Below are 12,280 nucleotides of genomic sequence, written 5' to 3' on the forward strand. Positions count from 1 at the left end.
GGGAGGTGTGTGTGTGTGTGTGTGTGTTGACAGTGCTGAGCTGCAGACTGTGGACTCTCAGTAAACACTGGCAGTTAGTCATTAACACACCAGAAACAGCGAACCATCGTCCCTGTTCACAACCTCCTTTCTTCACATGTAAGTACAAAAACACTCCTCGCTCTCTGAAATTCGCTTGTCGTTTCTGTATCATAGTTGTCGTAGCGGTTTGAGGACGTCGTCTCGGCTTTGCAGCTCCCCGTTGTTCAGGGGTCAAAGGTCGCAGAGGTTCAAACAGGGACCCAGCTGTGTGTGTGTGTTTGGAGGCCTCTGTACTCTCATCTGAAAATGATCAATAATTTAAAAACGCTGCTGTGATTTTGTCTCCACAGATCATCTTAAAAACCTGCGTCAATCTGGTGAGTGTCACTAACCATCACGTAGACGTGGATCATGTGTGTGAATGTTTGTGTCACAGTTTCTGCTTCACTTCAGAGAGTAGGTAAATATAAATACTGACAGGAAGAGGCGATTGGCTTGTGTCTGTCTCGTCTCATTGGCTGCAGGTTTGACTGAGGTCATGTCCCGCCTCGTCCTCTGCGTGTCCGTCATCGTCGCTCTGTGGTCGGCGTCAGTGCTCAGTATGTCAGGTGGGTGAACATGTCCTCAGACCTCTCAAGTTTTTATTAATGTTTGTCGTTGGAACGTCACAGAGCTTCTACTTTACTGTTTTCTGACATCTTTAGGTACTTTACAAATTAAGATTCTTACACACAACGAGTCTATAAATGTTAGTTATGAATTAAACTCCTCATCAGTTTATAAAAGTGAAATAATTAGTCCATCAGTAAGTCTATTGACCTAAAATGTACAGGGTTTCCCACAGATCCTTAAAAAGTCTTAAAGGCATTGCTAAGACATGGCAAGTAGGATTTTATGAATCTTTTTTCCCAAAGTTACATCGTCAAATCTTAAAATAACAGTACCTTTTTCTTTTTAAATAATTTACCAAATGCCCCTCGCATAAACGTCACGCAGATAAGGACGCTCATATTTTGTTTGTGGCCGAGATGCTCGGAGCAGAGGATCCGCTGTCTGTTAGTCATTCGTCACTTTACCCTGGATGACATGAGGAGCCGCAAAGTCAACAAATTTGCAGCGTTAACCGCACACTGGGTTTCCATCCAAATGGATCACAAATTTTAAGCAAATTTTGTGAAAATGCGCAAAAGAAAATGTGAATTTATGCACGTTTCCATTCATTATTGTTTTGCAAGTATTGGGAGTCAACAGGTCGAGCAGTAGGTGGCGTGTAGAAGTAGGATCCAGTAGCCTACGTCATCGTTTATTCGCTAAATCTGTTTCCATTGCCAAAAGTCACATTTTCCTAATATCGATACGCTGACTGTTCCACTTTTTTGCGATATTTCAGCCTTTTGTCGAATTTCTGTCGTTTACATTCAAGTTTTTTTTTTCCGCAATTGTTGAAAATGCGAAAAAAAATAGGTCGATGGAAACCTGACTACAGTCATGAAAAACCTTGAACAGTCATAATTTAATTTTCCAGGCTTGGAAAGGTCATGGAATTAGTAAAGGTCATTGAAAGTTTTGGAAAAGTCGTAGAGCTTTGCTGTGTGTAACGAAACTGTAACCATACTCTTCTGTCGATAACCTTCACGTCATGTAACAAACAAGATCGACTATTAGAGATTGGAAAAGATTGTTTAGTTTTCATACCTCAAACATCTGGAGTAAATTACAGCAGACAGTTCTGTTCATGTTGTGAATGGTCGTAACAGTTTATTATGAGTCCTTGAAAAGTCAAGGAAAAGTTTTGTCCATGAACATTTGTGGAAGCCCTGAATTTGGTTATTGTAAAATTAATTTTCATTCTGTGGCATTAAAGTCATTAAAATGTGTTGAATCTAACTTTCCCTAAGTTTTATGAACCCTGTAAATGAGTCGTAATTTTCTTTCAACCTGATGATCAAAGTTTATTCCCGACTCCAAATAGATGGATTTCCTTAATTTAATATTGATCAAACTTTCATGAAGCAAAGTTTGAGTTTATAAATATGAGATAGAACTAACGTGACGTGACAGTGGATCATGAGTTTAATAGTTTATTAAAATGATCAGACAAACTGCCAACAAAGAAGCAACACATGAGGATTTAAATCAACTCCTTAAAGTCTTGACCTCAGATTTGAAAGTAAAAACATTCACGTTTAAAGTTTATATTCAGGTGTTGTCACAGAAAAATAAGACATCAGACGTCAGCAGACTCACTGACATTAAAACTTTAAACTGTTTAAGTGTAACACGTCTCTCTGTCTCTTCCTGTGTCCACTCAGTCTTCTCGGACGCTCCGGAGGCTCACATGCTGCTCCGCTCTCGCCGGGCGAACTCCTTCCTGGAGGAGCTGAAACCCGCTTCGATGGAGCGCGAATGTGTGGAGGAAAAATGTAACTTTGAAGAAGCACGAGAGATTTTCCAAAGCAGGGAAGCGACAGTAAGATGTGAATTTTAGTCTTGTTGTTAACTGTTACATCAGCAGGTAACTTAATGAAGACGAGCAGTGTGTCTCCAATCACGTACGTCTGTACTAAACACTTGATATGATGTGTGTGTGTGCCAAGTACGTTCACACAGCATAGTATGTGAAAATGCAGTGTACTACTAACGCACTCAACACGGTCCACAAGTTGAGTGTGGAATGACGGACACTTCTCACCCTCAACGGTCGCCATCTTTGTGACATACCAAACTGACAGACGACAAGGAGCCTGTTAGTTACATGTTTTTTGAACTAAGTACCAAAACTGTCAGTAAAGTTTATTGTGCCTGTAATGATTTGGTACCACACACAGTAATATGCTAACGTTAGCATTCATTAGCTACTTGCTCCAAGCTATAGCAGCAGTTTATCAGCACTGACCCTGTGGTGGAAGTTTGGTTCATGTGTGGGTAGAGATAGCCGTCAGATGTTGGCAATAATGCTCCACCATTGGTTTGCAGTTTGCTTAAAAAGAAGACAAAGAAAGTGAAGAGGTGGTTTAAAAAAAAAAGCCGCCATCACTTCCGCTAAATGTGCGATTTGAGACAACGCAGTACATAGTGCACTACACTGACGTGTACTAAAGGAAGTATGTGATTTGAGACACACTCCAAAACATGAATGAATCCTCGTTGATCTATTTACTGATGATGTGACGTCTGACGAGCTGTTCGGGTTTCCTGATCGTCTTTTTGTGTGTTTGCAGCTGGAGTTCTGGACGGTGTACACAGGTAGGAACCCCTGAACCTGTTCAATGTGCATCATTCTAAAGTCAGCTTTTGTTCACTTTCTTTTATGTACAGTTTAGAAATAGATCATTAAAGGGATAGTGCAGCCAAAAATGAAAATTCAGCCATTATCTACTCACCCATATGCCGAGGGAGGCTCAGGTGAAGTTTTAGAGTCCTCACATCACTTGCAGAGATCCAAGGGGAGAGGAGGTAGCAACACAACTCCACCTAATGGAGGCAGTCAGAGCTACAGGCTACAGTGAGGCTAAAAACAGAGTTCAAATGAGGTTTTTCCAAACAACTTTTTATGTCGGGGCTTCAGGACACTTGGATCACTACGGACGAGCAGTATGGAGATATTTTGTGGTTTCAATTATGTGTTTTTGGACGTTTGAATCTGGGGCGCCGTCAGCCTCCATTAGGTGGAGTTGTGTTGCTACCTCCTCTCCCCTTGGATCTCTGCAAGTGATGTGAGGACTCTAAAACTTCACCTGAGCCTCCCTCGGCATATGGGTGAGTAGATAATGGCTGAATTTACATTTTTGGGTGCACTATCCCTTTAAGAAACATTGTCTGACTTATGAGACATTTAAAAACCTTTAAGGGTAGAACAGGTTTCCCTGATTATGATGTTGGACCTGATTATTCTTGTTTATTTCAGCAGAGTAAACCCAGCACAGATACTGTACCACCAAAATATTAATGTGTGAAGATGATGGAAGTTAAATAACCACCACTCCAGGACTTATTAGTAATGACTCTAACTACAAAACTGAAGCAGATGTGTTCATGTCTTTAATCAGTGACTTCATTGTCGAGCAGATTAACAGGAGAGAAAGTAATCGACATGATGGAACATTGAAATCTGGAACTTTCATCTTCTTCAGTAGATGGACTTTGATGCATGTACTAAACATCGGCAGGAAAAACATGAATCTGATTTGAGTGTTTTAAGAATTATTCCAAGGTGCTGAAGGTGAGTGTGAACCTCGTAGCCTCACCAGATAAATGGCCTGATTGGCTGCTTTTGTTCAGTTGAAGCAGTTTGTTACAAAGTGAAACCAGATGGAGACAAACACACCTGCACTTCCAGCTGTTCTGGAAACAGTTTGTTATTAGTGTCAAGTGAACGAAGCAGAAAAACACAACACCAAACATGAATGTTTCTGCCGCTGTGACTGAATCGTGTCTTGTTTTCTGTCCCCACTATGTGACTGGTCAAACTGGTTCCAACTGCAGCGTGCAGCTTTCTCCCGTGTGGACAGTTTGGTCTCTGAGCCGCCACCATCAGGGCATTGTGGGAAATTAACTCATGTGGACCTGACTGTGTTTCAGATGGGAACCAGTGTGCCGCCAACATGTGTGTCCATGGAACCTGTGTGGATCTGTACCAAGCCTACGCCTGCCGCTGTCAACTTGGATACGAAGGCAAATACTGCAACCAGCGTGAGTGATACACAACATACAGTATGTGATGATTTAGTTTCCTCTCCGGCCCGTTCACACACACTCAGATCTGTTGTTTTCAATGTAGACGTGCAGAAAGTGCGCTTAAAAGTGAGAGTGACGCCGGGTTGTGGGTGCTGTTTGTTTCCAGTGGTATAAAGTCTTGCTGCTCTACGCACCTGACGTTTCTGCTGGAGATTTATTAAACCTTTAATCAACCAGGTGAAGACACATTAGGATTCAATATAATATAATGCTGCGTTTGTACTGATAAACACATCTGTACATCCACAGTCTGTGTATTACCTACATGAGAAGGCAGTCAGCACGCTGCCAGTACCAGTGCGATGTAAAATTACTGTTTTTTTGTCAAAGGAGTTTGGTGGTTGTGGACAGGCTAAAAAACCTGTATCAGTTTAAGTGTACACTGTATGAGGATTATTTTACCTGTGTGTCTTGATGTCAGACAGCACTTCCTGAAGCTGTAGTTTGTGTTTTATTGTGTGACTTGAGGAACCGCAGAAGTTCGTAGGTTTATACGTAGCAACGTCATCATCACAAGGGAAATAACATTTTAATGATAAAATATTCGCAATAAGAGCAAAATTTTAATTTTCAGCTTTGACAACACAAAGAAACACTAACAGGAAGCTACAGGATGATATAAAAACCTCAAAGAAACAAAAAATAATGGCGTTAAAGAAGCACCTTCTTAAAATGAAGATGAACTGTATTTAATGAAAAGACGATTCTGAGAAGTTCAGCTATGTAATAATTACAACAATTTAAACTTTAACATTTTTCAGAACTACACTGTCATCATGGTCCAGTGTTTTTATACCAAACTTATAATCAGTGTTTCTTTTGTTCCTTTTCTTTTGTATAAGAGATGATATCATAATAATAAATATTCTTTATTCATTATTTTTCAGAAACAAGTTCACAGAAATGAAAAGTAAAAATACACAGTGCAACTAAGAAAGAATAAAAACAAATTAAAAGCCACTTTATAAAATTAGTGTTGTGAGGACTGATTTAAATCCTGATTTGAGTCACAACAGCAAATTAATGCCTCATAGACCTGCAGCTAATAATTATTTGCATTAAAGATTAATCTGCTGATTGTTTTCTTGAATTATCAGTTTATAGTTTTGAGACCAACAGTCCTGACACGGATCACGTTCATCATCACAGTGAAATAAAACAATGTCCTACAGAAATGTTAAATATATAAACTGAGGTAATCGTCTGTTGTCGTTCAGCTCAAACAGCCACAAACTGCTCGGTGGATAATGGCGGCTGTGACCATGACTGTTGGGAGAGCAAGGACGGCCTGTCGAGGACCTGCAGCTGTGTGAGTGGATACGTACTAAACGACGACTCCAAGAAATGTGGCCCGAAAGGTAATAACATTTATAAAAGTGTAATGTATTAATAACTTAACACGGGCGGGCAGACAGAAGGACACAGAGCAGTGTGACTGCAACCTGTCCTGCTGATGCAGTAATTTCCTGTTTAACCTTTGTTATGAAGTTTGTTTTACATGTGATGTTATATGTGATGAATTTAATGTGTAACGTTACACTGTTACACACAGCTTGCTAACATTAGCCAGCGTTATTAGCCCTGCTCTGTACAGTAACTGTGAAGCACTGAAGAAGATCAGCCGATTTATTTTCATCTCTCCAGGACCGACGACTTCACATTAAAGTGTTTATTACACGGCAAAGAACAAGAAGGTAAAACAAAGTTAAACATTAATAGCAGGTTGTAATCAAGCTGCTCTGTCTCGGTGTCTGTCCCGTACAGTCCATTCGTTCCTTTGGAGCAATGCATGATGGGATATATTGCTTAGTGAGTGACCATCGGTTGGACACAACTGTTCACAGTGCGTTGTGGGACACTTCGATAATACACAACGCTACAAAAAGCAGACCGGCGCTCTATTGTGTGTTGCACCTTAAAGTGAAATTTCGGTTTATTTCAACCTGTCTCCTATCGTCCTAAATTTGTTTCAAGTGACTAGTGACATAAAAATAATAGTTAGCATGTTAGCTGTTAGCCTAGATACAGCCGGGGCGCATAGTAGCGTCAGACCTGTTAAAACGTAAGTGAACGGGCAACCTTCAAGTGCAAAGTTAGTCCACTAAACAAGCTTTTTTTCCACAAAGACCGCCTCATATCGTTAGGATAAATGTCAGAGAACATATAGAAAACCACATGTAAACGTGTTGTCTTACCTTACCGGTGTGCTGCCATGTTTGTTTACCATTTAGCTCTGCTTTCCAAAGCGCGGCCAAATTTCACGCTTTCAAAGCTTGTTTAGTGGACTAACTTTGCACTTGAAGGTTGCCCGTTCACTTAGGTTTTAACAGGTCTGACGCTACTATGCGCCCCGGCTGTATCTAGGCTAACGGCTAACATGCTAACTATTATTTTTATGTCACTAGTCACTTGAAACATATTTAGGACGATAGGAGACAGGCTGAAATAAACCGAAATTTCCCTTTAATTGCTCCCCGCTGCATCATCAAGGAACCTGTACGCCTACTCGGACGACGCGTGTGCACGTAGGCATATCCCGCGCCTAGATCCATGATCTGCTGTTAGTAGCAAGCAAGCTATCACCACAGGTGTCATGTGGCAGATTACCAGGTGTAAGTAAACCAGCGACAAAACGAAAAAACACAGACGAGGATGAAGTTGTAACATTAGAGAAAAAAAAGAAAGGAGGTCTGAGGAGGTTTAAGTTACATGATTAATAAGCATCTGGAAGGTTTACAAAAAAAAAACCAATTTACCGTCATGTTTGAAGTACAAAGTGCAAATGGAATTTTGAGCTCAAAACTTGATAATATTTAACTAATTTTGCTATGCTCCTTTAAGCTTGTATTCAACTTAATACTGTATTATCTCAATAAAAAGTACTGAAACAAATGTTTATGTGACAGAAAAAGGCAATTCATTATTTTGGCTGGTAAAAAATATGGATTTTTTTCATCTACCAGTCCCCGTGGCTGGTGAGCCAAAAAGTTAATTTTCAGCCCTGGCCATAGAGGCATGAGAGAAAAGTTTTCTGTACAATTCCAAGGTGACACACGGAGAGTAACTGATATACAAATTTTTGTACCACGTTACAGTAACCTGATACTTTGAGCAGTACCAAATCAATCTAACACATTATTTATATGATTTCATTAATATAACAGGCGAGCGTTCTGACCGTAGATTAGTTTCGATGTTTACAAAGACTTGGGGAAGACTTTTTATGAGTGGCTTTAGCTCTGCTAGTTGTGTTGTAGTGGCCACACTGTGACTGTCTGCGTTTCACATCAGAAATCAGACCCAGTGAGTCCAGGAGTGATGCTGAACTGAAATTAATCATTAGAAAAGTGTGGCAGCTCTGACTTAAAATGTGCTGTTGACTGATTCCTCGCTGTCTCCCCCTCCCTCGGCAGGTCCCTCGTCCTGTGGTCAGCTGCTGATTGGCAGATCGTCGTACACTGGACCGCAGGACGGCCTGATGCCCTGGATGGTGGGAGGGGAGGTGGGAAAGAAGGGAGAGAGTCCCTGGCAGGTAACTGACTTCAAACCTGTTGAAGATGATGAGCTCATGTTTCCAGTTATTCTCTACATAGAAACCTTTTCAAACATTTATAATGTTCCAGAGAAAATGATCTGAAACTGTTTTCAGGGGCTTTTAAAATGAATAAAGTAAATGTGTTTGTGTGTGCAGGTGCTCTTACTGAATGCCAGAGGGCGTTTTCACTGCGGAGGCGTCCTCATCGATAAGAACTGGGTCCTGACCGCCGCTCACTGCCTCGAAAACAACTTCAAATTCAGCGTTCGACTGGGTGAGCCTTCACTGTGCCGACAACAAACACTGAGCAACACAATTCAAAATGTTAACTCCAGTTAATGAAGCTAGGGCTCTCCCCTCTCTGTCCTAAGCCCCTCCCACCAGACAACCACAGTCCACCACTAACATTTTTGTCACATCTCGTCTACGAAAACAAAACATAGGTTTCTTCTTAGTTTTTATTATCAAGATCAATTTTTATCTCGTCAGAAAAAAAACTCTTAACACATGCAGATCTATTCACTCACTCTAAGATGTAAATGTGTCTCACACATCTTTGGACTTTCAGGGAAAGTAAAATAAGACACTTACCGCCTCCTCTAACAGACGTCACCCTGCATCTGTCTCTTCAGGTGATTATGAGCGTCACAGAGATGAAGGCACTGAGGTGACGCTGGGGGTCGTGGAGACCTTCAGACACCCCCACTACAACAGCAGGACAGTGGACAATGACATCGCCCTGCTGCGCCTGCAGTCCCCCGCCCCCTTCTCCCAGTACATTGTCCCCGCTTGTCTGCCGGGACGCGAGATGGCTGAGCGGGTGCTCCACCTTAACGGCACCATCACCGTGGTGACCGGCTGGGGCAAAGAAGACCTGGACAGCACCAGGTTCAGCTCAGCGCTCAACGTCATCAAAGTCCCGCTGGTCGAGCGGAGCATCTGTTCCCAGCAGATGTCCCACAATATCTCCAACAACGTGCTCTGTGCCGGGATCCTTGGACAGAGGATGGACGCCTGCGAGGGGGACAGCGGTGGACCAATGGTCACTCTGTACCAAGACACCTGGTTCCTGATCGGCCTGGTGTCCTGGGGCGAGGGCTGCGGCAGGGAGGACAAGCTGGGCATCTACACCAAGGTGTCCAACTACAACGAGTGGATCGACAAAGTGCGTGAGGACTGGGACAAACGTCTAACTCCACGAGAACCCCCGAGAGTCTGAACCACCTCGGCCCACAACAGTTGATGAGTCTGGTCTGGTAAAGCCACATTAAGACCTCAGTGCAATAAAGATGTTTATAAATAAACTGATTGTGTCTCAACACGCTTCGGTTTCCTTTTTCACCAAAAACACCAACTTTACTTTCACTACTGTCACACTGACGCCCAAAATAATGCTCGAAATATTTCCAGATAAATATCAGCTGCACTGGTGCAACCAAAACAAATATTTAGTCACACTTGACAGATCTGTCGTCACAGTCGGGAGCTCTGTATTTTAACAACTGAAATCCTGTAAATGCACATTTCCCCCCGGGATTAATAAATCTTCTCTCTTTATCTGGTTCACTTATTTAAACAGGGTTTTCTATCAAACATCAACACCTCTGCATCTTCATCATAAAGCATTCATAATATTAAAGGAACAGTTTGGATATTTTGAAATGGGGGGTCACAGGGTAACGATTCAATTATTAAATGTTTATCGATTCATCAAAATGTTTTTTCTCTTTCTTTTAAAATATAGCAGAATTAATTTTTGGTGATCCGTAAACAGATTATTTTACTTGCGTACAGTCTGGCTCTTGTCCAGGTCCCTTTCCCCTTCAGCCTTCCTCTCTTTTGAGCCAGGGGCGCCGGTCGGATTGTGTCCATCTGCGGACGCTCACGCTTGTCCACTGTGGGATATACAAAATAATGGGAGCAACACACACCTGCGTAGGGTGCTCCCCTCATTAATGTTAATGTAAGATGTCATTATTTAGACATTAAAATAAAGCAAGCTGCAGCTGCTGTCTTACACAATTAATTATTGACATTGTGAACTGATGCCGATTTGCCCACATCCACATTGTAATGCATCTAAGAATCGTTTATTCCCCCCCTAAAGAGGAACGTATCCACAGTCAGTGTGTTACCGACAGTAGATGGTGGTTGGCACACCCCAGTTTGGAAGCTAAGAGGTGTGCTGCTGTGGAGGGGTCTGTCAGAGTGATTTCCAACTAGAGACTGGATCTGTTACATCACTCTCTTCAAAGCCAGACTCCACTGAGAAAACAGGTGATTTAACATCTCTGTACACAGGAGCTGCTGGTCTACTGCTGCCTCCATCTGTTGGTTAGTTTGTGTTATTGTGTGACTTTGGTGATTAAAGGGTTAATTCAGATTCACCAAAGTCACACAATAACACAAACCAACCAACAGATGGAGGCAGCAGTAGACCAGCAGCTCCTGTGGTCAGTGAGGTACAATTACTGTTTTAGTCAATAGAGTCTGGCTGTGACAAGATTATAGATGTGGAACTGAGGCTGTTAACGGGTTCCCGGTCTGAACAGGCTGTCTGACAGAAAGGTAAAGCAGTGAAAACACTTTCAGTATGGCATACACTTTAACGGATACACCCCCACTTCAAAAAGTCCGAACTGTCCCTTTAAGTCGATTAAAAGACACGAGCAGTGCAAAATCCAACAGAGCAAACAAAGCTGATCACTGACTGATGAACACATGAATTTATTCAGATTGAAGAATTAGCATACACTGACACAGCAGCAGAGCGTTAAAGGGACGCAGCGTCATGTGATCATCTGTGTTACAGGTCATTTTGTTACACTGACAGAACAGAGCTGCACACTGTGTTTCATTATGTAAATATGTACATATACTGAGGTCTGACGTGGCTCATGAGGACATCAGGTCAAGTTTAAATTACTGCTTTTAATCGAGCACCACAAGAGACACACCTGAGGTTCACACACAAACACAATTGAACACACACAGTGTTCTTGTATCAATAGATAAATATAATCTGTTCCTAACTTTAAAGGAGCAGTGTGTCAGATTTAGGGGGTTTGATGGCGTCTAGCGGAGAGGATTACAGATTGAAACCAGCTCAAACTTCTCCTGGTTAGAGCTGATTTATCCACAGAGGTGTCCTCCTCTTACTGTACTTGCACACCAAGAGGTCGCTGGAGCAGCGCCGCTGTCCAAAATATTTTTGGCAGCTCAAGTCACTCATGACGTCATACATTAGAACGTTCGATCGTGCTTGTCAATTTAGCAGGTTCCTGGCTGGAGCACAGCGCCTTTGCCGGCTAATTTATTTGCATTCTTCACATTTGCACAGACAAAATGTTCGGCAGACCACAATTAGCATGCTAGGCGTTATATTAGCATGGATGTATTTGCCCCTAGTTTAAAAAATTCTTTCTCAGTATCACCTCACAGGGCAAACCAACTACTCAGGACTCGGCTTCCCACGCCTGCTCCTTCTGATTTCAGTCCCTATATATAAACAGGCTTGAATCATAACGGACTCGGTGTCCAGCTACAGCAGTGATTGGCTTCTCTCTCATCTTGAAGTAGCAACGATTGTGTGGTAGGAACAAAAGTTTCTGAGGATTTTCTCTGGGATCCACACAAGCGATGGACATCTCCTTTTCGATTGGTTGCTGGTCATTTGCAGCCGAAATGCGTCATAGCTAATTTGCATAAAGTTTACGACTCCCCAACTTTCATCTGACGCTCTGGTCGCCAATACCCGGATGCTTTTGCAGCTTTTGGTGTGCACATACAGTTAGAAACAAACCAGGTGAATAAAACTGATAAAACCACTGAGTAAAGCAGTTTCTCATTAAAAAAAAAATCAGTGTTTATCCAACACTCGTCACAGAGGAGCTGCTAACTGTGTTGGCCGGCTCAAAAACACAAACATCCCTCTCTAGAGTCAGTGTTTGGTTTGTCTGTTCTGGGCTACTGTAGAAACATGGCGGT

General features: G+C 42.1%; 2 protein-coding genes across 2 annotated transcripts in view; one reads left to right on the forward strand and one right to left on the reverse strand.

Moving 5' to 3' along the window:
• On the forward strand, positions 1–9,612 carry proca (protein C (inactivator of coagulation factors Va and VIIIa), a). The gene is made up of 10 exons (XM_049598555.1): positions 1–138; positions 372–398; positions 546–629; positions 2,334–2,491; positions 3,243–3,267; positions 4,603–4,713; positions 5,976–6,116; positions 8,172–8,290; positions 8,450–8,567; positions 8,926–9,612. The coding sequence occupies exons 3-10, from the start codon at positions 560–562 to the stop codon at positions 9,510–9,512; spliced, it is 1,329 nt and encodes a 442-aa protein (XP_049454512.1). The 5' UTR covers positions 1–138; positions 372–398; positions 546–559; the 3' UTR covers positions 9,513–9,612.
• The window catches only part of dusp28 (dual specificity phosphatase 28), a 20,924-nt gene continuing 15,849 nt past the window's right edge, over positions 7,206–12,280 (reverse strand). Inside the window, exon 5 of the mRNA XM_049598570.1 lies at positions 7,206–8,241. The gene's annotated coding sequence lies outside the window, so the exon portion shown is untranslated. The remainder of the gene's footprint in view (positions 8,242–12,280) is intronic.

Source organism: Epinephelus fuscoguttatus, linkage group LG15 (genome assembly GCF_011397635.1).
Source record: "Epinephelus fuscoguttatus linkage group LG15, E.fuscoguttatus.final_Chr_v1".
Classification (NCBI taxonomy): domain Eukaryota; kingdom Metazoa; phylum Chordata; class Actinopteri; order Perciformes; family Serranidae; genus Epinephelus; species Epinephelus fuscoguttatus.

What these genes read in the sequence shown, in the direction of transcription:
- proca (XM_049598555.1), top strand. Translation starts at nt 560, where the DNA reads ATGTCCCGCCTCGTCCTCTGCGTGTCCGTCATCGTCGCTCTGTGGTCG. An exon ending in GTTCTGGACGGTGTACACAG is followed by an intron (nt 3,268 to 4,602) that starts GTAGGAACCCCT and finishes ACTGTGTTTCAG; the next exon opens with ATGGGAACCAGTGTGCCGCC. An exon ending in AGGGAGAGAGTCCCTGGCAG is followed by an intron (nt 8,291 to 8,449) that starts GTAACTGACTTC and finishes TTGTGTGTGCAG; the next exon opens with GTGCTCTTACTGAATGCCAG.